General features: G+C 40.4%; 1 protein-coding gene across 2 annotated transcripts; it reads right to left on the minus strand.

The window, feature by feature from the left end:
• Positions 1-56: 56 nt before the first annotated feature.
• ccdc13 (coiled-coil domain containing 13) lies at positions 57-21,880 on the minus strand. Of its 2 annotated transcripts, none has more exons than XM_056266445.1 (13): positions 21,805-21,880; positions 20,761-20,965; positions 19,439-19,587; positions 17,977-18,119; positions 17,822-17,902; positions 17,617-17,730; positions 17,305-17,409; positions 16,281-16,418; positions 16,032-16,208; positions 15,077-15,283; positions 14,050-14,129; positions 11,735-11,872; positions 57-313 (listed from the first exon to the last, which is right to left on the minus strand). In XM_056266445.1, the coding sequence occupies exons 2-13, from the start codon at positions 20,961-20,963 to the stop codon at positions 70-72; spliced, it is 1,779 nt and encodes a 592-aa protein (XP_056122420.1). In that variant the 5' UTR covers positions 20,964-20,965; positions 21,805-21,880; the 3' UTR covers positions 57-69. The 2 variants fall into 2 exon arrangements, with proteins under 2 accessions (XP_056122420.1, XP_056122410.1); XM_056266435.1 differs by having other exon boundaries at positions 14,050-14,132.
• Between the last annotated feature and the right edge of the window lie 1,947 nt (positions 21,881-23,827).

Below are 23,827 nucleotides of genomic sequence, written 5' to 3' on the forward strand. Positions count from 1 at the left end.
AATGTTACCATTCAGGAAAGAAAGACATACTGTGCTTTGAGTTCAGTCACTTCAGTGAGTTGAGCGCCCTCAGAGAGACTTCTGGGAGACGAGCTTCCTACAGCAATGAAGAAAATACAACAGATTGCTGGTTAATGAAGCATTCTCTAGCCCGTAACCTGTTTCCAGTGCACGCTCGAGACCTGTGGCGCTCCGCTGAGGTGTTGAGAGGAGTCGGGCTTTCTCCAGCTGCTGCTCCAGTGACACTGAACGCTGTCGTTCTTCTCTGAGCTTCTGCTCTGCTTCCACACACTGACGCTTGGCCTCTTCTTCCCTGAGGAACACATCAACACCACTGAAGGGGAGAAAGTGCAGCGTACATGACTGCAGTTACATGTGTGCAACAGCAGAGGGGGCATCCTTGCCTAATAATCCCTCCAAAAATATCATATTCAATATTAATATCAAATCTTTGTGAGCACCATGAGCATAATTTGGCCAAATTATTACATCCACTGTACAATGTTTGAACTGCTGTATCTCCAAAACAACTTGATAATAATAAACCTCTCATCATCAATAAACTAGTCTAATATTGTTCCTGATATGACAGCCTTGCATAAAACCAGACTGTCCTATCGATTTATTCTGTCTAAACCTTGCTTTATTCTTCAGGCAAAAATCATTGCTAACAACTTACTGTCATTATTGAGCAAACTAATAGGCCTCCAATTTCCACTAAATAACGTGTCCTTATTAGGTTTGGGAGTCAATGTTATAATCAATGTTATGGGCAATTCACCTTTTTGTATTGCTTCTACAAATACTGATAATATTGAAAGGGTGAAAGTTCTTTAGAAAAACTCTTATAAAAGTTCAGTGTTATCCCGTCATCACCTGGAGACTGACTATCTTTTATCATGTTAATGCACTCTGTTAATGCCTCAATGTCCATTTGTTTATCACACTTTATTGTTGGTATCACTATCAAAGCTCTTTTAAAAAGTATCAATGTTGGAAGAAGCCTATGAGCCAGAATACAAATTACAAAAAAACAAAAAAACAAAAACTGAGGAACATATTTTGAAATACCTGAAGAATTATCCAGTTATCGTTGTTAATTATTTATTTTGAGACTGAGGTAAAATCAGGGCGGGTTTTTTTCAAGTCCACCATTTTTTTGTATTTTTTCCCAAATTTGTAAAAATATAAAATAATTATTTTTTTTGTGTTTTAACCATTTAAGTCTGGATCAAATAATTGCTGCTGTTGCTTATCCTCATAGATATGATCAAGGTTTCCTCCTTTTTACTCAAATTTAAAATGTCCTCAAAAATGGATTTTCCTTTCACTGTTTACTATTTATCTTGGTTAATACTGTAGTTGTCAGTGACTGTAGAGAGTCTGAGTGTACCTGGTGTGCTGTATCTTGGTTAACAGTTGTCAGTGACTGTAGAGAGTCTGAGTGTACCTGGTGTGCTGTATCTTGGTTAACAGTTGTCAGTAACTGTAGAGAGTCTGAGTGTACCTGGTGTGCTGTATCTTGGTTAACAGTTGTCAGTGACTGTAGAGTCTGAGTGTACCTGGTGTGCTGTATCTTGGTTAACAGTTGTCAGTGACTGTAGAGAGTCTGAGTGTACCTGGTGTGCTGTATCTTGGTTAACAGTTGTCAGTGACTGTAGAGTCTGAGTGTACCTGGTGTGCTGTATCTTGGTTAACAGTTGTCAGTGACTGTAGAGAGTCTGAGTGTACCTGGTGTGCTGTATCTTGGTTAACAGTTGTCAGTGACTGTAGAGAGTCTGAGTGTACCTGGTGTGCTGTATCTTGGTTAACAGTTGTCAGTGACTGTAGAGAGTCTGAGTGTACCTGGTGTGCTGTATCTTGGTTAACAGTTGTCAGTGACTGTAGAGAGTCTGAGTGTACCTGGTGTGCTGTATCTTGGTTAACAGTTGTCAGTAACTGTAGAGAGTCTGAGTGTACCTGGTGTGCTGTATCTTGGTTAACAGTTGTCAGTGACTGTAGAGTCTGAGTGTACCTGGTGTGCTGTATCTTGGTTAACAGTTGTCAGTGACTGTAGAGTCTGAGTGTACCTGGTGTGCTGTATCTTGGTTAACAGTTGTCAGTGACTGTAGAGTCTGAGTGTACCTGGTGTGCTGTATCTTGGTTAACAGTTGTCAGTGACTGTAGAGAGTCTGAGTGTACCTGGTGTGCTGTATCTTGGTTAACAGTTGTCAGTGACTGTAGAGAGTCTGAGTGTACCTGGTGTGCTGTATCTTGGTTAACAGTTGTCAGTGACTGTAGAGTCTGAGTGTACCTGGTGTGCTGTATCTTGGTTAACAGTTGTCAGTGACTGTAGAGAGTCTGAGTGTACCTGGTGTGCTGTATCTTGGTTAACAGTTGTCAGTGACTGTAGAGAGTCTGAGTGTACCTGGTGTGCTGTATCTTGGTTAACAGTTGTCAGTGACTGTAGAGTCTGAGTGTACCTGGTGTGCTGTATCTTGGTTAACAGTTGTCAGTGACTGTAGAGAGTCTGAGTGTACCTGGTGTGCTGTATCTTGGTTAACAGTTGTCAGTGACTGTAGAGAGTCTGAGTGTACCTGGTGTGCTGTATCTTGGTTAACAGTTGTCAGTGACTGTAGAGAGTCTGAGTGTACCTGGTGTGCTGTATCTTGGTTAACAGTTGTCAGTGACTGTAGAGAGTCTGAGTGTACCTGGTGTGCTGTATCTTGGTTAACAGTTGTCAGTGACTGTAGAGAGTCTGAGTGTACCTGGTGTGCTGTATCTTGGTTAACAGTTGTCAGTGACTGTAGAGAGTCTGAGTGTACCTGGTGTGCTGTATCTTGGTTAACAGTTGTCAGTGACTGTAGAGAGTCTGAGTGTACCTGGTGTGCTGTATCTTGGTTAACAGTTGTCAGTGACTGTAGAGAGTCTGAGTGTACCTGGTGTGCTGTATCTTGGTTAACAGTTGTCAGTGACTGTAGAGTCTGAGTGTACCTGGTGTGCTGTATCTTGGTTAACAGTTGTCAGTGACTGTAGAGTCTGAGTGTACCTGGTGTGCTGTATCTTGGTTAACAGTTGTCAGTGACTGTAGAGTCTGAGTGTACCTGGTGTGCTGTATCTTGGTTAACAGTTGTCAGTGACTGTAGAGTCTGAGTGTACCTGGTGTGCTGTATCTTGGTTAACAGTTGTCAGTGACTGTAGAGAGTCTGAGTGTACCTGGTGTGCTGTATCTTGGTTAACAGTTGTCAGTGACTGTAGAGTCTGAGTGTACCTGGTGTGCTGTATCTTGGTTAACAGTTGTCAGTGACTGTAGAGAGTCTGAGTGTACCTGGTGTGCTGTATCTTGGTTAACAGTTGTCAGTGACTGTAGAGAGTCTGAGTGTACCTGGTGTGCTGTATCTTGGTTAACAGTTGTCAGTGACTGTAGAGTCTGAGTGTACCTGGTGTGCTGTATCTTGGTTAACAGTTGTCAGTGACTGTAGAGAGTCTGAGTGTACCTGGTGTGCTGTATCTTGGTTAACAGTTGTCAGTGACTGTAGAGAGTCTGAGTGTACCTGGTGTGCTGTATCTTGGTTAACAGTTGTCAGTGACTGTAGAGAGTCTGAGTGTACCTGGTGTGCTGTATCTTGGTTAACAGTTGTCAGTGACTGTAGAGAGTCTGAGTGTACCTGGTGTGCTGTATCTTGGTTAACAGTTGTCAGTGACTGTAGAGAGTCTGAGTGTACCTGGTGTGCTGTATCTTGGTTAACAGTTGTCAGTGACTGTAGAGTCTGAGTGTACCTGGTGTGCTGTATCTTGGTTAACAGTTGTCAGTGACTGTAGAGAGTCTGAGTGTACCTGGTGTGCTGTATCTTGGTTAACAGTTGTCAGTGACTGTAGAGTCTGAGTGTACCTGGTGTGCTGTATCTTGGTTAACAGTTGTCAGTGACTGTAGAGTCTGAGTGTACCTGGTGTGCTGTATCTTGGTTAACAGTTGTCAGTGACTGTAGAGAGTCTGAGTGTACCTGGTGTGCTGTATCTTGGTTAACAGTTGTCAGTGACTGTAGAGAGTCTGAGTGTACCTGGTGTGCTGTATCTTGGTTAACAGTTGTCAGTAACTGTAGAGAGTCTGAGTGTACCTGGTGTGCTGTATCTTGGTCAACAGTTGTCAGTGACTGTAGAGAGTCTGAGTGTACCTGGTGTGCTGTATCTTGGTTAACAATTGTCAGTGACTGTAGAGAGTCTGAGTGTACCTGGTGTGCTGTATCTTGGTCAACAGTTGTCAGTGACTGTAGAGAGTCTGAGTGTACCTGGTGTGCTGTATCTTGGTTAACAGTTGTCAGTGACTGTAGAGTCTGAGTGTACCTGGTGTGCTGTATCTTGGTTAACAGTTGTCAGTGACTGTAGAGTCTGAGTGTACCTGGTGTGCTGTATCTTGGTTAACAGTTGTCAGTGACTGTAGAGTCTGAGTGTACCTGGTGTGCTGTATCTTGGTTAACAGTTGTCAGTGACTGTAGAGTCTGAGTGTACCTGGTGTGCTGTATCTTGGTTAACAGTTGTCAGTGACTGTAGAGTCTGAGTGTACCTGGTGTGCTGTATCTTGGTTAACAGTTGTCAGTGACTGTAGAGTCTGAGTGTACCTGGTGTGCTGTATCTTGGTTAACAGTTGTCAGTGACTGTAGAGTCTGAGTGTACCTGGTGTGCTGTATCTTGGTTAACAATTGTCAGTGACTGTAGAGAGTCTGAGTGTACCTGGTGTGCTGTAACTTGGTCAACAGTTGTCAGTGACTGTAGAGTCTGAGTGTACCTGGTGTGCTGTATCTTGGTCAACAGTTGTCAGTGACTGTAGAGTCTGAGTGTACCTGGTGTGCTGTATCTTGGTTAACAGTTGTCAGTGACTGTAGAGTCTGAGTGTACCTGGTGTGCTGTATCTTGGTTAACAGTTGTCAGTGACTGTAGAGAGTCTGAGTGTACCTGGTGTGCTGTATCTTGGTTAACAGTTGTCAGTGACTGTAGAGTCTGAGTGTACCTGGTGTGCTGTATCTTGGTTAACAGTTGTCAGTGACTGTAGAGTCTGAGTGTACCTGGTGTGCTGTATCTTGGTTAACAGTTGTCAGTGACTGTAGAGTCTGAGTGTACCTGGTGTGCTGTATCTTGGTTAACAGTTGTCAGTGACTGTAGAGAGTCTGAGTGTACCTGGTGTGCTGTATCTTGGTTAACAGTTGTCAGTGACTGTAGAGTCTGAGTGTACCTGGTGTGCTGTATCTTGGTTAACAGTTGTCAGTGACTGTAGAGTCTGAGTGTACCTGGTGTGCTGTATCTTGGTTAACAGTTGTCAGTGACTGTAGAGTCTGAGTGTACCTGGTGTGCTGTATCTTGGTTAACAGTTGTCAGTGACTGTAGAGTCTGAGTGTACCTGGTGTGCTGTATCTTGGTTAACAGTTGTCAGTGACTGTAGAGAGTCTGAGTGTACCTGGTGTGCTGTATCTTGGTTAACAGTTGTCAGTGACTGTAGAGTCTGAGTGTACCTGGTGTGCTGTATCTTGGTTAACAGTTGTCAGTGACTGTAGAGAGTCTGAGTGTACCTGGTGTGCTGTATCTTGGTTAACAGTTGTCAGTGACTGTAGAGAGTCTGAGTGTACCTGGTGTGCTGTATCTTGGTTAACAGTTGTCAGTGACTGTAGAGTCTGAGTGTACCTGGTGTGCTGTATCTTGGTTAACAGTTGTCAGTGACTGTAGAGAGTCTGAGTGTACCTGGTGTGCTGTATCTTGGTTAACAGTTGTCAGTGACTGTAGAGTCTGAGTGTACCTGGTGTGCTGTATCTTGGTTAACAGTTGTCAGTGACTGTAGAGTCTGAGTGTACCTGGTGTGCTGTATCTTGGTGAACAGTTGTCAGTGACTGTAGAGTCTGAGTGTACCTGGTGTGCTGTATCTTGGTTAACAGTTGTCAGTGACAGTAGAGTCTGAGTGTACCTGGTGTGCTGTATCTGGGTTAACAGTTGTCAGTGACTGTAGAGTCTGAGTGTACCTGGTGTGCTGTATCTTGGTTAACAGTTGTCAGTGACTGTAGAGTCTGAGTGTACCTGGTGTGCTGTATCTTGGTTAACAGTTGTCAGTGACTGTAGAGTCTGAGTGTACCTGGTGTGCTGTATCTTGGTTAATACTGTAGTTGTCAGTAACTGTAGAGAGTCTGAGTGTACCTGGTGTGCTGTATCTTGGTTAACAGTTGTCAGTGACTGTAGAGAGTCTGAGTGTACCTGGTGTGCTGTATCTTGGTTAACAGTTGTCAGTGACTGTAGAGAGTCTGAGTGTACCTGGTGTGCTGTATCTTGGTTAACAGTTGTCAGTGACTGTAGAGTCTGAGTGTACCTGGTGTGCTGTATCTTGGTTAACAGTTGTCAGTGACTGTAGAGAGTCTGAGTGTACCTGGTGTGCTGTATCTTGGTTAACAGTTGTCAGTGACTGTAGAGTCTGAGTGTACCTGGTGTGCTGTATCTTGGTTAACAGTTGTCAGTGACTGTAGAGTCTGAGTGTACCTGGTGTGCTGTATCTTGGTGAACAGTTGTCAGTGACTGTAGAGTCTGAGTGTACCTGGTGTGCTGTATCTTGGTTAACAGTTGTCAGTGACAGTAGAGTCTGAGTGTACCTGGTGTGCTGTATCTGGGTTAACAGTTGTCAGTGACTGTAGAGTCTGAGTGTACCTGGTGTGCTGTATCTTGGTTAACAGTTGTCAGTGACTGTAGAGTCTGAGTGTACCTGGTGTGCTGTATCTTGGTTAACAGTTGTCAGTGACTGTAGAGTCTGAGTGTACCTGGTGTGCTGTATCTTGGTTAATACTGTAGTTGTCAGTAACTGTAGAGAGTCTGAGTGTACCTGGTGTGCTGTATCTAGGTTAACAGTTGTCAGTGACTGTAGAGTCTGAGTGTACCTGGTGAGTTGTATCTTGGTTAACAGTTGTCAGTGACTGTAGAGTCTGAGTGTACCTGGTGTGCTGTATCTTGGTTAATACTGTAGTTGTCAGTAACTGTAGAGAGTCTGAGTGTACCTGGTGTGCTGTATCTTGGTTAACAGTTGTCAGTGACTGTAGAGAGTCTGAGTGTACCTGGTGTGCTGTATCTTGGTTAACAGTTGTCAGTGACTGTAGAGTCTGAGTAGGGGTGTAACGATATTTGAACCGAACCGAAAAACCGCGATACACCACCCACGATACGTATCGCGATACTCTCATGGCGAACCGAACACGCCCCGCCCCCTGCTGCCCCGCCCAGCCCCGGCTCATTGCACCTCATGTGTTATGTGTTCACAACGAATACAGGGCTGTTGCCTAACCACCATTAAAGGAGAACTCCGGTCAATTTTAACTGAGCTAATTTTTTTGTACATTTGGAGTGCTGTCAGTAGAGACAAAAACGACAAAAATCGTGTTATCCTCTTTTTAAAATTCGCACCCTGTTGACTTCAATGGGGCAAGTTCTAAACCTGCTTTTAGCCTCTTAACATCCTTGATTTGTCATTAGAAGTGCACAGCCATGTGAGTGGTGTTATTAAGAATGACCACGGTCAATCTGACTGCAGTAAATGTGCAAGATATGAATAAAAACGATTCAGCCAGCTCCCATACCTGTATTTAATTCCTGTTTTCGTTCGAAGTCCACAGCAGTCGATTGTCAAGTTCGCGCGCGCGATCATTGGTAACTAATAACTAATGATCGCGCACGCGAACTCGACAATCGACTGCTGTGGACTTCGAACGAAAACAGGAAGTAAATACAGGTATGTGAGCTGGCTGAATTAACATCTTTTTGATTCATATCTTGCACATTTACTGCACTCAGATTGACCGTGGTCACTCTTAATAACACCACTCACATGGCCACATATAATCGCAATAAGCTCAGTGTTTTGTTACTTTTGATAATAAGCAATGTGTAATCTTTCAAATTATGTCTATTTGATCACGAAATGTAAACAATAAATGCCGTTTTGGCGCTCTTAGATGTGGCGTGACAGATATCACTGTATGCATGCGGCAGCGCGATCATCTCTTCCTCAGTTACAGAATAAACATGAATGGACACCCGAAGGTATGTTGAAAGATACAGTATACTTACTGAAAGGCATCATAACTCGTGTAAACACTCAATCAGTGTTTCAACAGCGGAAATACGTCAAATAAAACGCTTAGTTTTTCACATAGCTTTATATTTACCTCAGGCAAGTCATTCAGTGTCCACAGCTTGCTGGTTTGCTAACTCTTTCACTAAATAAATGCTATATATTAGCCTATATATTATATTTTACTTAACCTGTTTATGATATCTTGATTATTTAATGTATGTGTAAAATAGTTGTCATGAAAATAACAGCAACTGTGTAAATTATTATATAACAATAACAAATTAGAGTAAAAACATGTTAATGCAAAAATTGCCTTATGTGCATTTTACATGTTTTCATACAATTTGTTATTTGAGTGTTGATTATTATTATATCATTTAGGCTAAAAGTCTAGGCTTGTTAAGCTTTAATGTTATAGTAATGTGCAAGTAAGGGCTATAGTTTACAGCATTAGCAGATAATTTTGTTATCCTTGAGAAACGTTTACTTGTAATTTAATTAATTTAAAGACAAAGACACAATTTGTTCATTAAAGCACTGTTTAATAAAAAATAAAAGCAATTTTAGCTTTCTAAACCCCCCCACCCCACCGAAATGAACCGAACCGAGACCTCAAAACCGTGGGACGAACCGAACCGTCAGGTTTGTGTATCGTTACACCCCTAAGTCTGAGTGTACCTGGTGTGCTGTATCTTGGTTAACAGTTGTCAGTGACTGTAGAGAGTCTGAGTGTACCTGGTGTGCTGTATCTTGGTTAACAGTTGTCAGTGACTGTAGAGTCTGAGTGTACCTGGTGTGCTGTATCTTGGTTAACAGTTGTCAGTGACTGTAGAGAGTCTGAGTGTACCTGGTGTGCTGTATCTTGGTTAACAGTTGTCAGTGACTGTAGAGAGTCTGAGTGTACCTGGTGTGCTGTATCTTGGTTAACAGTTGTCAGTGACTGTAGAGAGTCTGAGTGTACCTGGTGTGCTGTATCTTGGTTAACAGTTGTCAGTGACTGTAGAGAGTCTGAGTGTACCTGGTGTGCTGTATCTTGGTTAACAGTTGTCAGTGACTGTAGAGAGTCTGAGTGTACCTGGTGTGCTGTATCTTGGTTAACAGTTGTCAGTGACTGTAGAGAGTCTGAGTGTACCTGGTGTGCTGTATCTTGGTTAACAGTTGTCAGTGACTGTAGAGAGTCTGAGTGTACCTGGTGTGCTGTATCTTGGTTAACAGTTGTCAGTGACTGTAGAGAGTCTGAGTGTACTTGGTGTGCTGTATCTTGGTTAACAGTTGTCAGTGACTGTAGAGAGTCTGAGTGTACCTGGTGTGCTGTATCTTGGTTAACAGTTGTCAGTGACTGTAGAGAGTCTGAGTGTACCTGGTGTGCTGTATCTTGGTTAACAGTTGTCAGTGACTGTAGAGTCTGAGTGTACCTGGTGTGCTGTATCTTGGTTAACAGTTGTCAGTGACTGTAGAGAGTCTGAGTGTACCTGGTGTGCTGTATCTTGGTTAACAGTTGTCAGTGACTGTAGAGAGTCTGAGTGTACCTGGTGTGCTGTATCTTGGTTAACAGTTGTCAGTGACTGTAGAGTCTGAGTGTACCTGGTGTGCTGTATCTTGGTTAACAGTTGTCAGTGACTGTAGAGTCTGAGTGTACCTGGTGTGCTGTATCTTGGTTAACAGTTGTCAGTGACTGTAGAGAGTCTGAGTGTACCTGGTGTGCTGTATCTTGGTTAACAGTTGTCAGTGACTGTAGAGTCTGAGTGTACCTGGTGTGCTGTATCTTGGTTAACAGTTGTCAGTGACTGTAGAGTCTGAGTGTACCTGGTGTGCTGTATCTTGGTTAACAGTTGTCAGTGACTGTAGAGTCTGAGTGTACCTGGTGTGCTGTATCTTGGTTAACAGTTGTCAGTGACTGTAGAGTCTGAGTGTACCTGGTGTGCTGTATCTTGGTTAACAGTTGTCAGTGACTGTAGAGAGTCTGAGTGTACCTGGTGTGCTGTATCTTGGTTAACAGTTGTCAGTGACTGTAGAGTCTGAGTGTACCTGGTGTGCTGTATCTTGGTTAACAGTTGTCAGTGACTGTAGAGAGTCTGAGTGTACCTGGTGTGCTGTATCTTGGTTAACAGTTGTCAGTGACTGTAGAGAGTCTGAGTGTACCTGGTGTGCTGTATCTTGGTTAAAAGTTGTCAGTGACTGTAGAGTCTGAGTGTACCTGGTGTGCTGTATCTTGGTTAACAGTTGTCAGTGACTGTAGAGAGTCTGAGTGTACCTGGTGTGCTGTATCTTGGTTAACAGTTGTCAGTGACTGTAGAGAGTCTGAGTGTACCTGGTGTGCTGTATCTTGGTTAACAGTTGTCAGTAACTGTAGAGAGTCTGAGTGTACCTGGTGTGCTGTATCTTGGTTAACAGTTGTCAGTGACTGTAGAGTCTGAGTGTACCTGGTGTGCTGTATCTTGGTTAACAGTTGTCAGTGACTGTAGAGAGTCTGAGTGTACCTGGTGTGCTGTATCTTGGTTAACAGTTGTCAGTGACTGTAGAGTCTGAGTGTACCTGGTGTGCTGTATCTTGGTTAACAGTTGTCAGTGACTGTAGAGAGTCTGAGTGTACCTGGTGTGCTGTATCTTGGTTAACAGTTGTCAGTGACTGTAGAGAGTCTGAGTGTACCTGGTGTGCTGTATCTTGGTTAAAAGTTGTCAGTGACTGTAGAGTCTGAGTGTACCTGGTGTGCTGTATCTTGGTTAACAGTTGTCAGTGACTGTAGAGAGTCTGAGTGTACCTGGTGTGCTGTATCTTGGTTAACAGTTGTCAGTGACTGTAGAGAGTCTGAGTGTACCTGGTGTGCTGTATCTTGGTTAACAGTTGTCAGTGACTGTAGAGAGTCTGAGTGTACCTGGTGTGCTGTATCTTGGTTAACAGTTGTCAGTGACTGTAGAGAGTCTGAGTGTACCTGGTGTGCTGTATCTTGGTTAACAGTTGTCAGTGACTGTAGAGAGTCTGAGTGTACCTGGTGTGCTGTATCTTGGTTAACAGTTGTCAGTGACTGTAGAGTCTGAGTGTACCTGGTGTGCTGTATCTTGGTTAACAGTTGTCAGTGACTGTAGAGAGTCTGAGTGTACCTGGTGTGCTGTATCTTGGTTAACAGTTGTCAGTAACTGTAGAGAGTCTGAGTGTACCTGGTGTGCTGTATCTTGGTTAACAGTTGTCAGTGACTGTAGAGTCTGAGTGTACCTGGTGTGCTGTATCTTGGTTAACAGTTGTCAGTGACTGTAGAGTCTGAGTGTACCTGGTGTGCTGTATCTTGGTTAACAGTTGTCAGTGACTGTAGAGTCTGAGTGTACCTGGTGTGCTGTATCTTGGTTAACAGTTGTCAGTGACTGTAGAGTCTGAGTGTACCTGGTGTGCTGTATCTTGGTTAACAGTTGTCAGTGACTGTAGAGTCTGAGTGTACCTGGTGTGCTGTATCTTGGTTAACAGTTGTCAGTGACTGTAGAGAGTCTGAGTGTACCTGGTGTGCTGTATCTTGGTTAACAGTTGTCAGTGACTGTAGAGAGTCTGAGTGTACCTGGATTGCTGTATCTTGGTTAACAGTTGTCAGTGACTGTAGAGTCTGAGTGTACCTGGTGTGCTGTATCTTGGTTAACAGTTGTCAGTGACTGTAGAGTATGAGTGTACCTGGTGTGCTGTTTCTTGGTGAGCTCCAGTAGTCGGTCTCTCTCCACACTAGCAGCCTGAAACAGAGCCTTATACTCCACACACTGAGCCTGGAGTGATGGGATTTTAACACACTCCGGACAGGCCGCTCGCGCTTCTCTGGAATCACACGCAATGCTTTTTACTCATGATGCTCTGTTAGACAGCGCCAGATACTGTAGACCGTGCCAAACTCAGCACAGGACAGAAAGTAGGAAGAAAAAGACTTCCATTGTAAGTAGGGTTGGGTACCGAAACTCGGTGCCAATAGGGAACCGGTGCCGACGTAAACGGTAGTAACCAGACCGAATAAGAACGAAAATTTCGGTGCCTGATTTCGGTGCCTAACTTCATTAGGCACACACGCACACACACAAGGTCTCTCGCTCTCTCTCTCTCCGCCGTGCGTGTGCTACACAGTTTGGAGCACAGTTTCTTCTGTCTCGCATGCGCGCTCTTTCTCGCAAGGTTTGGCTGCATTTCACGTGTAAAATTACGTGTCAGAACGCCCTCTGGGTGTGCAGATAGTCTGAATCCCATATAGAATCAAGCCAATTCATTGGCTGATGGCGCGGGCGCCGCATCGACGCACTTACGTCGTCATACTATGTTGGCGCGCGCGCGCCATCTGCTCCTCAGATTTCTTTGCCGAAAAAGGAAGCTGGTCGGCAGCGCGAGGAGCTTGGCAGCGTCTCGTTCCCTATTGAGAGATATGTTACACCAGTAACCAGAGATGTTCTCTTTCATAGGTTCACTCAACGCTGCGTAGCTAAGTAGGCTGCTGTATCACGTGCCGTTTGAACTGACGCGCTACAGCGATCTGTCACATTTCAAAGAGCCAAAACGTTATTTATTGTGTGAATCTCGTAAAAATATTGACAGAATCTGACAGCTGTGGATTTGTTCCATATCAAAAGTAACCTTCTCTGTCTTGTCTGTCCGTGTCCTCTTTGTCCGCGATTTTTCTGTGTGAAAAGGGTCATTTGCGTGAGTCTCACGGTCAATGCGTGAGAGTTGGCAGCTCTGCCTGCTAGTAATCTCTATTAATTAATCTCCAGTATTATTACATTGTTTGATACAATATTGTTTCATTTGATATTATGTAAATATGAATTTTTATTTTATATTGGTTTTATTATTACCATATGTTACTTGTATTTATATTGTTTAAAGATTTAAGTTAATATTGTGTCCAGTTTGGCCCTGTAAATTAAAGGGTATTATTTTTTGATAAAGTGTGTGCGGTTTCATTTTCTTAAGTACCGATTTAAGAACCGTTTAAGCACCGGAACCGTTTAAAAAATACCGAGTAGGTACTGGAATCGGATAAAACCCAAACGATACCCAACCCTAATTGTAAGCGTACTACTGTAAATGCAATGTAAAATGTGTTTGGGGTGGATTCTTATTCTCCCAAATCAAAAGATCACATGGAATTCCAAAGCTGCCAAAATAATAAATAAATATACAAAGAAATGAAAAAATAAAAATAAATAAATAGAATATTTATACTTTTATATCCTTATTTATGTGTAATTGTATTTTTCCCACAAAACTTTTTTTTTTTCATTTATTTACTTATACATTTATTTGTAGATTTACTAAGATTTACTAAACAAGGCACATTAGTGTGAGAGCTCCATCTCATAAAAGTGCTGGCAGGAGTAGAACGTTAGCATAGAGCCGGTGATAATCAGATAATCTCACACACTCTCTGTTCTCTGTGGCTCAGAAAGGGAAACTACTACAACAAATGCAAATGAAATAAGGTCAGCCGCAAAAATAACTGTCAATGCCTTTTCAGCCCTAGTTTCTCACTGTGTGTCTTTAGTAAATCCTGACAGTAGTTTTCAATGGCAAAAGGTTTGTATAATACAGCTAACAAAAATATATTCTAAGAACTTTTGCAAACGTTTCAATTATGTTATGAAAATATTATTTCAGAATGTTCCCAGAATGTTCAAAATCTCCAGGTTTTTTATGTCATCAAACTTTTTCTCTTGGTTATGCAAACGTTGAGGGAACATTCCATTGTATAATTCTTCAATCATTATTGGAATGTTACTTCGGAATGTTCTCTGAACGTTCTAAAACAAGTAGATACATTTAAAAAACATTAGACAAACGTCCAACTAAAACGTTTCAGAAATGTGTTTTCCATGAATGATATATAAATAAAGTTTTTGTGCTAACCTTAATAAAAGACCAGATTAAACAAACACTCTTTTAATGTTCCTGGAAGAAGGTTTGTTCATAACTTTGAGAGAACGTTAGCTGTCCGCTGGGACGGGCAGTACCTGGCAGAGCTGGACTCCCTGCTGTTCTCCTGTCGTGATGTCAGAGGCCCGATGTTAGGTTGGCCTTTACTCTCCCTCTGCTTCTGCACCAGACACACACAGCAACGTAATACGCATGAGCACGTCGTCAGCGTTTACACAGGTTTGCGTTTTTGAAGTTTGCGCAGAGATAACCTTTTTTCTAAATTTTAAAGGCTTGTACCTTAGAACCTACTTCAAGGTGTGTTCTCGAGCCGCCAGACACTGCTGTTGTGCGGATGAGCGGTTCTAAGGGTTTCTGTTAGAAAGGTGTCGTGTTAGCGGCTCCTAAGTTAATAACTAATGATCTTTGGAAGTAAATCAATCAAAACTAACTTTAGCTGGACAATAACTTTATTCTAGAGCTGCTGTACAGCCAAAACGATCTGTTACTGTAATCTCCTATTATCACTGTAACGCTGCTGTGAAACAGTATATATTGTTAAAAGCGCTGTATAAATGAAGGTGACTTGACTGTTTCCCTAAACCGTATTGTCGCAAATTTAATGAAACTGTTTGATAACGAATTAACGCTGGATGTTTTGATCTAAATTACAGACATGGCATCTAAGGACTATTTTTATTTTATTTTTTCAGTTATTTTGCTTTATTTCCAGATTCAATCATAGACTCGTTTTTACATAGTAGAGCACGTTCACACATGCGCAGTCTTCAAAAACGACGCTTTAAATATCTTGACAAACTAAAAGATGTAAATGACATTTGTATGTATTGTAAATAAAGATACAGATTGTCCTGAATATCAGCTGCTTATTTGGCTCAAGATAAGGATGTATTGAGTCCACATGTCATGCAAACAAGAAACTGCTTCAAACCACAGGAGATCTGTCGCTCCAAACACACAACTCTGCGATGCTGTTAGTGAATATTCATTAGAACTATAGTTTCGGGAAACACAGACTCGTTGAACTATTCTAATAACGACAGAACTTGACCATAGTTGGCTAACGATGCTTCCGGGAAACACCCCATATCAGATGTGTGGTACCTGGAGGGCGAGTTGCTGGATCTCCTGCTCCAGCTCTTTGACCTTGTTCTCCTTCTCCGACACCTTGAGTTTGAGCTGCTGGATGAGGGAGGCGTGTTGCTGGGCCTCGTTGTGCAGCTGCACCCCCAGGCCCTGCTGGGCCTCCTCGCGCTGGTGGCCCCTCTGGCTGAGGTGCCCGAACATGGCCTGCCACTGCGACTGCTGCTTCTGTTGGAGCAGCGAGGTACTCTACATCATCTGCTTCACGTCATTTATCGGCTTAGAAGTGTTCTTACAAAAAAATTAGCAGTAGTTTATGAATTGTGTATTTGAGTAAGATATCATTATTCCATTGTATATGGGAGTGTAATGAGATTCAAGGATTTGGTAAATTGATTGAGGAAATGGCCCTCTTACACCCAAATTGTGTCTATTTTATATTTACCCAGTAAATTTGGAGGTGAATGCAAGAAAGTGCAAACTAATTGATTTTAGTTTGCTTCAGGCCAAGCGTGCTATTGCTTTACTTGAGGACCTTCCCCTAACCAATGGTTTAAAGAAATGAGTTTTACTTTTAACAGGAATTAGTTTGTGCCCAATTGCGAGTGTGTGTGGGTTGTAGAATTGTGCACAATTGTAGTTTCCATTTAATTTTTTTAAGATGTCTGTTTTAATAATGAATTGTATGTTTATGTTGATTGTTGAATTGTTTGTGTTGTTGATTGTATTGAATAAGAGCTTTTTAACCTAAGAACATTTTTATCATCAGTGATAGACAATAAAGTTTTTCTAAATTCTAAATGTCAAAATGTATATTTTATTAGTTTTAGTCTTGTTCTAGATGTCCTGTAATTTGTTTATTATTATTATTATTTCTTTTTTCTATTCATTCATTAGTTTGTTTTATTTGATTGTTTTAATGTTCAAACAAATGGCACTATAAAGTGTATTATAATGTGAGAATGAGTGATCTCACCAGTAATGCGTGGACCAGCTCGTCGTCGTGTCGGCCCTTCTCCAGCAGAGTGCTGATCTGGCTCTTCAGGGCTTTCACTTCTGTGCTCAACACTTTGCTCCTGGCTCTGGAGCCCTCCAGTTTCTTCTTCACATCCGCGTGCTCTTCCAGCAGAACCTCATAGTCCACAGTGAGCTTCTGAAAACACACATCACGATCAGAGTGTGTGTACTGTGCAGAGTGTGAACGGTAGAGATGAGAGAGTTGCACCTCCAGCGCCTCCTTCTTCTCCCGCTCCATGTGACGGATGTGGCTGATGTTCCTGTCGTGTGTCCTCCTCATCTCCTCCTCGAGGCCTGGCTCACTGCTGGGACACGACTGGCTCAGCTGTTGCTCCAGGTCTCGCACCTGCAGTCAATATAAGGTTTGCTTTAGTGTGTAGCTCTTCTCATGTTTTATAATGATATCTCCCCAGTGTACATTATAATATATATCATTAGAAAACATGGCGTTAGTTTTCACTAATCAGTTTTCAGTTATCTGATGATACTCAGCTTTATATCTCTTCCAGGCCTGACGAAACAGACCAATTCACAAAACTTAAAGGAATGCATAGTCGATATAAACAAAATTGGATAGTAGTAATTTCCTACTACTAATATCTGATAAAAAAACAGAGTTTTTAATCATTGGCCCGAAAACCCCAGAATACTTGATGGCTGCTCGGGCAAGTTGTGCTCCGGTCATTCTGGATATTCATTTTCCAGAAAATGCAAGTAAATATAATTGCATTGGACTCAAACTTACTGACTTTGCTCACACAGGGAATAACAACTTCCCCAAAAAGATTTTAATAAGGCTTTTGTTGTTGTTTGTCATCTGTTTTATATGTTATATGGAAATGTATATGTATGTGTTTATGGTTTGTACTTGTTGAGGTTTTTTTTTTTTTACATTGTTCCACTTGTGGTGTTCCCGGTAAAAAGGAATCAGCCTACAAAACACAGCTTATAAATCTCTCATGATGCTATCGCCAAATATTGGATTCAATCTTTTTGTCAGCTTGTTTTCTTGATCAGTTAGCACAGGTTTTGTGTTTCTTCTTGGACCTGATTACCCATAGGCCTCGCTGATCTGAGTTTGAGTGGAAAACCTCGAGCTTATTCACTTCAGAAGATCATCGAAGCCTGTGATCCACCAGCTCTGAGAAGCAACACAAACCCTCTGCTAACTGAACACACATCAGGTGAAGGGCTGAGGTGTGTGACACAGGAGTTATAAATGATGGACTCACTCTGTTGTGCAGGACGAGGATCTGCTGAGATCGGCCTCTCCATCCTCCTGGGTTACACAGAACCTGCTGAATACTGACGTCCTCTCCCACCTCACAGCTCAACACCTGCCAACACACACTCGCATGTGACGGAAGTGAATCAATCAAACCTAACTTCAATAACTTTATTCTAGAGCTGCTGTACAGCCAAAACAATCTGTTACTGGAATCTCCTATTATCACTGTAAAGCTGCTTTGAAACAGTCTATATTGTTAAAAGCGAGTCATGTTGCTCTCTCTAACTCACTCACTCACACACACACACACACACACCTTGTGAGCCATTCTGAGCTCCTGCTTGCAGGTCTGGATCTGGTTGCGGTATTCAGCCATTTTGAGTTGTGCTGCAGACAGTTTCTCCTGAAGGGATTTCACTACCGGGCTGTTCTGCACAACATCACACCGGGAGTAAAGTCATGTAAAAGAGTGACCAGCAGTGTCTAATCATGTGCCGAATGATGTCATGACACAACATTACCTCCAGATAGTCGTTCACAGCCCTTGAAGTCTGAGTTTTGTTGGCCGTCTTTGCAGGATTCAGTAACAGTGTGGCCTGAAGCTACAGTAATAAGACTGGATGAGGATGAACTGACCAAAACAACTTTCCAGTTAACGGTTCTGTTTCTTCTTTACCTCTTTCTCCAGTGCTTTGACCCGGTTGTTTGCTTGTTTAGTTTTGGTCTTCTCTCGCTCTATTTCAGCTGCTAATTCGCGATTCTTTTTTGACACTTCCACAATTTTGGTTGCCGCTGCATCTCCTGCCAAACCAGCAGTTCCTTGAGGAAAACAGGTGTATTATACCAGACAGATATTCAACACTGTTTGGGCACTTACTGCGCGAAAGACATGACAAGAAACATTTCACAAAATACATTTAGTTACACACACTGACTGCTGTTCAAAGATTGTGGGTCAGTCAGGAAATTAATACTTTTATTCATCAAGGATTAGGTTTATTTTTATATTTATTAGGTTTATATGGAAGCTTGTTTCCACAATTCCACAATAGTTTTTCAACTAATATTCAATTTTATTATATTTCAGCTTTATTTCAATTAACAGAAATGTTGAAATACTTTTAGTTAATGATAATTAACCTATGGAAGCTAGTTGCAGCCACAGAATAAAAAATCAAAAAGGTAATTGCGACTTTTTATCTCAGAATTGCGTGATATAAAGTCGCTTAAAGTATGTTATAAAGTCAGAATTGTGAGATATAAACAGGTTTATTTCTCGCAGTTGCAAGTCACAATAGTGAGATCGCAATTATCTTTTAAATCTATAAATTTAAATGTATTTTTTAAAATGTTTTACTCTGTGGCGGAAACAAGCTTCCATGGGTTTATTATCAGTAACTAAAACTATTTCAACATTTCTGTTAATTGAAATAAAGCTGAAATAGAATAACATTTAAAAATTAGTTGAAAACTTAAACTAAAAAAAAATTAGAAATGTTGCCTCGGCAATAAACTGAAATAAATAAAACTAAAATTAAACTAAAACTAAAACTGAAATACAAATAAATTAAACCTAAATAACAATATTATAAAAAATAATAAAATGACAAAAGCACATAAAGAAATGACTTAAAATTAAAATAAAATTAACATGAAAACTAAAAGCCAATAAAAAAAATAAAAAACTGAAATAACTGTCAAGAATGCATTAAACTGATCAAAAGTGACAGTAAATACATTTATAACCTTACTAAAGATTAATATTCAAAATAAATGCTGTTCTTTTGAACTTTCTATTCATCAAAAAATCCTGAAAAATAAAATGTATCCATGAAACTGTTTCCAACACTGATAATAATCATAAAATGTTTCATTAGATCATCATATTAGAGTGATTTCTGAAGGATCATGTGACACTGAAGACTGGAGTAATGATGCTGGACATTCACAGGAATAAATTACACTTGACTATATATTCACATAGAGAACAGCTGATTTACATTATAATAATATTTCACTGTTTTACTGTATTTTTGTGTGAGCAGAGGAGACTATTTGCCCATTTCTCATATAGTTCGATAAGTGTGACGTACGTGATGTGTGTTAAGGCCACAGTGTGTGTCCCAGCCGGACTGTACCTGCGAGAGCCAGCCGCTCCTCCTCTCTCTTCTTCTTCAGGTGTTGGAGCTCGAAGTCTCTCTCACTCAGCAGTTTGTGGAGCCGGCCGTTCTCGTCTCTCAGCTCCCTCAGACGATCATGCAGCTGCTGGGTTTCCTCCTGGATCACTCTGAACACATACACTCACTCCTCAATATTAATAACACGTGAGCGTGTGGTGGAGTCGTGACACCACCCAGACTGGGTTTATTTTAAAGTTCAATGGTTCACTGCTAGTGTCTATGTGGTTTTTAAAATACTTCTAGACACATTTGTATAATAAAAAAAGGTCTAGTTAATAGTCTATTATTGGCATGATTAACCAAGCTATCCATAAACAAGCCCTACAATTTAATAAAATAACACATATTATAAAGACACTTGATATTTAATGGTATCAGACGATTTCTTAATTGCAGTTAATATTGCATCTTCAATAAACGTTTGCAGTTGGTTCGAAGGTTGTCATGGTGTGGCGTTTCCAGCGCTTCCAAACACTGAATCATTTAATGAATCAATTCTTTCAATTGATTCAAAGTTTCGAAAAGATCAGTTTCTCCCATCACTGCAACTAGTGTTTGAGGGCGGGGCAAAGTAAACTGGCAGCCAATGAAAACCATAGGTGTGCATTATGCAAATTAGACACAAACCTATGTAGATTTAAGCAGGAAGTGAGACTGGACTTACTGAAGACTCGTTTCAGTTCACAATCACTTCTTTCTTTTGTAGATGAATCTTTATTTATCTGCACTTTGAGCTCTGAAACTTTGCGGACGTTTTACATCCACAGACAGCTTTATCACACACTACATGAAAGGTATGCTCACACTTTAGATTAGGCTCCAATTCTAACTATTAACTACGACTTTTGCCTCAATAAACTCCTAATTACTGCTTATTAATAGTTAGCAAGGTAGTTGTTAAGTTTAGGAATTGGGTGATTAGGAAATGTAGAATATGTTCATGCAGAATAAGGCATTAATATGTGTTTTATAAGTACTAATAAACAGACAATATCCTCGTAATATGCATGCTAATAACTAATGAGAAACTAGTTAATAGTGAGAATTGGACCCTAAACTAAAGTGTGACTGAAAGGTAATATCTGACAAAGCATAGTGAAGGGAAGTATGTCAACTAAAGTGAGATCTTGCTTTGAAAAGATGTGGAATAAAACCAAACAAACAAACGGTTGTAGGTTCCCTAAGTAGGGCTCAGTTACCGATGATTAATCGCCTCAGGTCTGAGTCCTGTCACTGTGATGTAGTTCTGGTACTGATATAGATGTGAGCGTGTCAGTCACCTGGCCTTGAACCGCTCCTCCTCCTCCTCCTCTTCCTCCTGCTGTGTGGTGAGGCTGATGTGGTCCAGGCCGCTGTGAGGAAGAGGAGGAGGAGCCCTGGATCTGCTCTTCTTCATCTGCTGTCTCCTGTGCTCCTGCTGCTCCTGAAGAGCCTGAAACTGAAGCCTGAGCTGCTGCTTTATCTCCTCCCCGTCAGCGTCCATCACTGAGAGAAGATCAGAGACACACACACACACACTAATGCAGTTACAGAGGACACACACCTGCTTCAGACACACATCTCAACATGACAGAAGTGGCTCTTACTCATCTATGTCCGGTAGTTGTATATTTCTATTTCGTTTTTAATATTATGTTTAACATTTTCAGTTTAACATAACTCTGTTTGTCCCTATTTACAGGTCACACAGCAAGCTTTGTGCGCCTTTCTGAACTAGTTTATAGCTGTTATGCTAACACTTTACAATAAGGTTCATTAGTCAACATGAACTAAGAATGAACAATATTTCTACAGCATTTATTAATCTTAGTTAATATTCATTTCAACATTTACTAATACATTATTAAAGTCAAAGGTTGTATTTGTTAGCATTAGATAATGCACTGTGAACTAACATGAACAAACAATAAACAGCTGGATTTATATTAACAAACATTAACAAAGATTAATAAATACTGTAAATAATGTATTGCTCATTGTACGTTCATGTTAGTAAATACATTAACGTAACTAATGTTAACTATTGTAAAGTGTAACCTTTTTATTGATGTATTATTTCGTTTTTAGTATTATGTTTACTTTGTGTTAATGTTTTCTAATCTGAAACCACTGTAAAGCACGGTGACCTGTATTGTGAAATAAAATGCAAGTAAAACAATATTTATTATTTTTTTATCATTAATACCACTATCAGCTCCCTTGAATATGTAGAATATTAGAGCAAGATCATCGATTATTTGAGACAAATGAAGGTTTAATCGTTATCATACAAACTCTTAACTAGCTGCAGAGATGATTCAACACGCAGTCAGTTTAAGACTTACCGGACGAATTTAGAAAGATTTCCGTCAACCTAGTTAAGATTTGGGTTTGGAATTGATATGGTTTTTAAGTCAATTTATGAAGATAGAGTAACAGATCCTGAAGGATTCGCGAGGCGCTTCCCGTCCGTTTGTTTACGCGACCGTCTCCATGGTAACGCGTCGCCAGGAGGACGCGCGCGCAGAGATGGGTTTTGTTTGAGATCCTCCGGAGAGTCACTGCACATCCGTCAAGAAGAGACATAATAAACATTGGTATTTTAATTTATTATGTCTATGGTTCTCGTGACCGGTTTCGCCAGGATAAGTCGGATATTAACGGGGAAGAACGAGCTCGGAGCGGCACGAGGACAGAGCGCATATGATCTCTGCTAGAAACTGCAGTGCACAATAACATCACAGATCACATATAAGTAACCTATTCAAACATTACCTTAAATTCATTTATATAATATATTGATTATTGACGCTTGTATTTGTGTAAAAAATGAGTATGGATATGTATAACCCTCTGGTAACCTACTCTTCATGTGTCGGTCAAAAATGACCGATTTTGTTTTATTTATTATTATTTCTTATTTAGTTCGATAATGTTCAATCTATTTAATATTTTTTTTTATTTTTAGGGAATTTTATGGTACGTACCATATTATATGTATGCAGTAGTTATAATCCATTTCTTCACTTTTTTAATAGATTTTGTTTTCAACATAAACTCATAAATCTTGAATGCTTTGGAGCAACATACTGAAGTTTGGTCTCTTGGCAGATTATTGATGAAGGGAAAAATGTGAACTTTGTCAATTTTACATTTTTATTTGAAAAATGTATTTTCCAAAACACGTTTAGTCTAAAACTGTGAGAAAATCAAAGGCTTAAAAAGTTGTGTTTGAAATTTTTTCGGTCATTTTTTGAAAAAAAATAACTTACAAAATGATCGACCTATATCCATTTTACCTACTTTTTCCAAGGTACTTGAGAGGGTTGTGTACAACAGACTTAGCGGTTACCTGGATAAAATGAACATACTCATCCCATATCAATATGGCTTTAGGAAAAAGAGCTCTACCTGTTTGGCAATTCTGGATCTCATTGAATAAATCAATGACGCTATAGATAATGGTGAGATTGGTATTGGTGTATTTCTAGATTTATCAAAAGCCTTCGACACCATTGATTTAGAAATTCTAATTGGGAAATTGCAACACTATGGTATCAGAGGGAAGGCACTCTGCTGGTTCAAAAGTTACCTAACTGATATGGAGCAATTTGTCCAAATAAACAATAGTTATTCAGAATGCACAGATATCGTTTGTGGAGTCCCCCAGGGCTCCATATTAGGTCCACTTCTTTTTATTTTGTATGTAAACGACATTATAAGTTCATCAAATATTTTTCATCAGGTTATCTTTGCAGATGACACTAATCTTTTTTTATCACATAAAAATCCAGATATTTTACAGAAGCTTGTTAATGAGCAATTAGTTAAAGTAGATAGTTGGTTTAAATGTAACAAATTATCAGTAAATGTATTATAACCAAATTTATTATATTTCGTTCAAATAGCAGCCGGACAAACATTGAAAGGATACTAATCAAAATACATAACAAAGTAATTGAAAGAGTAGAGAACATCAAATTCCTAGGAATTTATTTAGATGAGTCCTTAAACTTTAAACAACATATAGAATGTTTAACAAAAGAATTGTCAAAATTGGTCTGTTCTATAAATTAAGATGATCTTCCTTTTAATGCTCTTCTAACATTGTACCGGTCTCTTTTTGAATCACATCTAAATTATTGTAATATGGTGTAACACGTATCCAAGCTATCTTGAAAAATTGCAGATCTTACAGAAGAAAGTTATACGTGTAATATCATGGGCAAATTATGATGCTCCCTCTGGTCCGCTTTTTTATAGGTATAAGCTTTTGAAGCTCGCTGAGTGCAACAGTTTTCAGAATGCTTGTATTATGTATAACGTAGTTTATAAATTGCATCCAAAACTATTCATGACCATAACACT

This window comes from Rhinichthys klamathensis, unplaced genomic scaffold (genome assembly GCF_029890125.1).
Source record: "Rhinichthys klamathensis goyatoka isolate OS25496 unplaced genomic scaffold, OSU_Roscu_1.1 h1tg000011l_1, whole genome shotgun sequence".
In the NCBI taxonomy this organism is placed as follows: domain Eukaryota; kingdom Metazoa; phylum Chordata; class Actinopteri; order Cypriniformes; family Leuciscidae; genus Rhinichthys; species Rhinichthys klamathensis.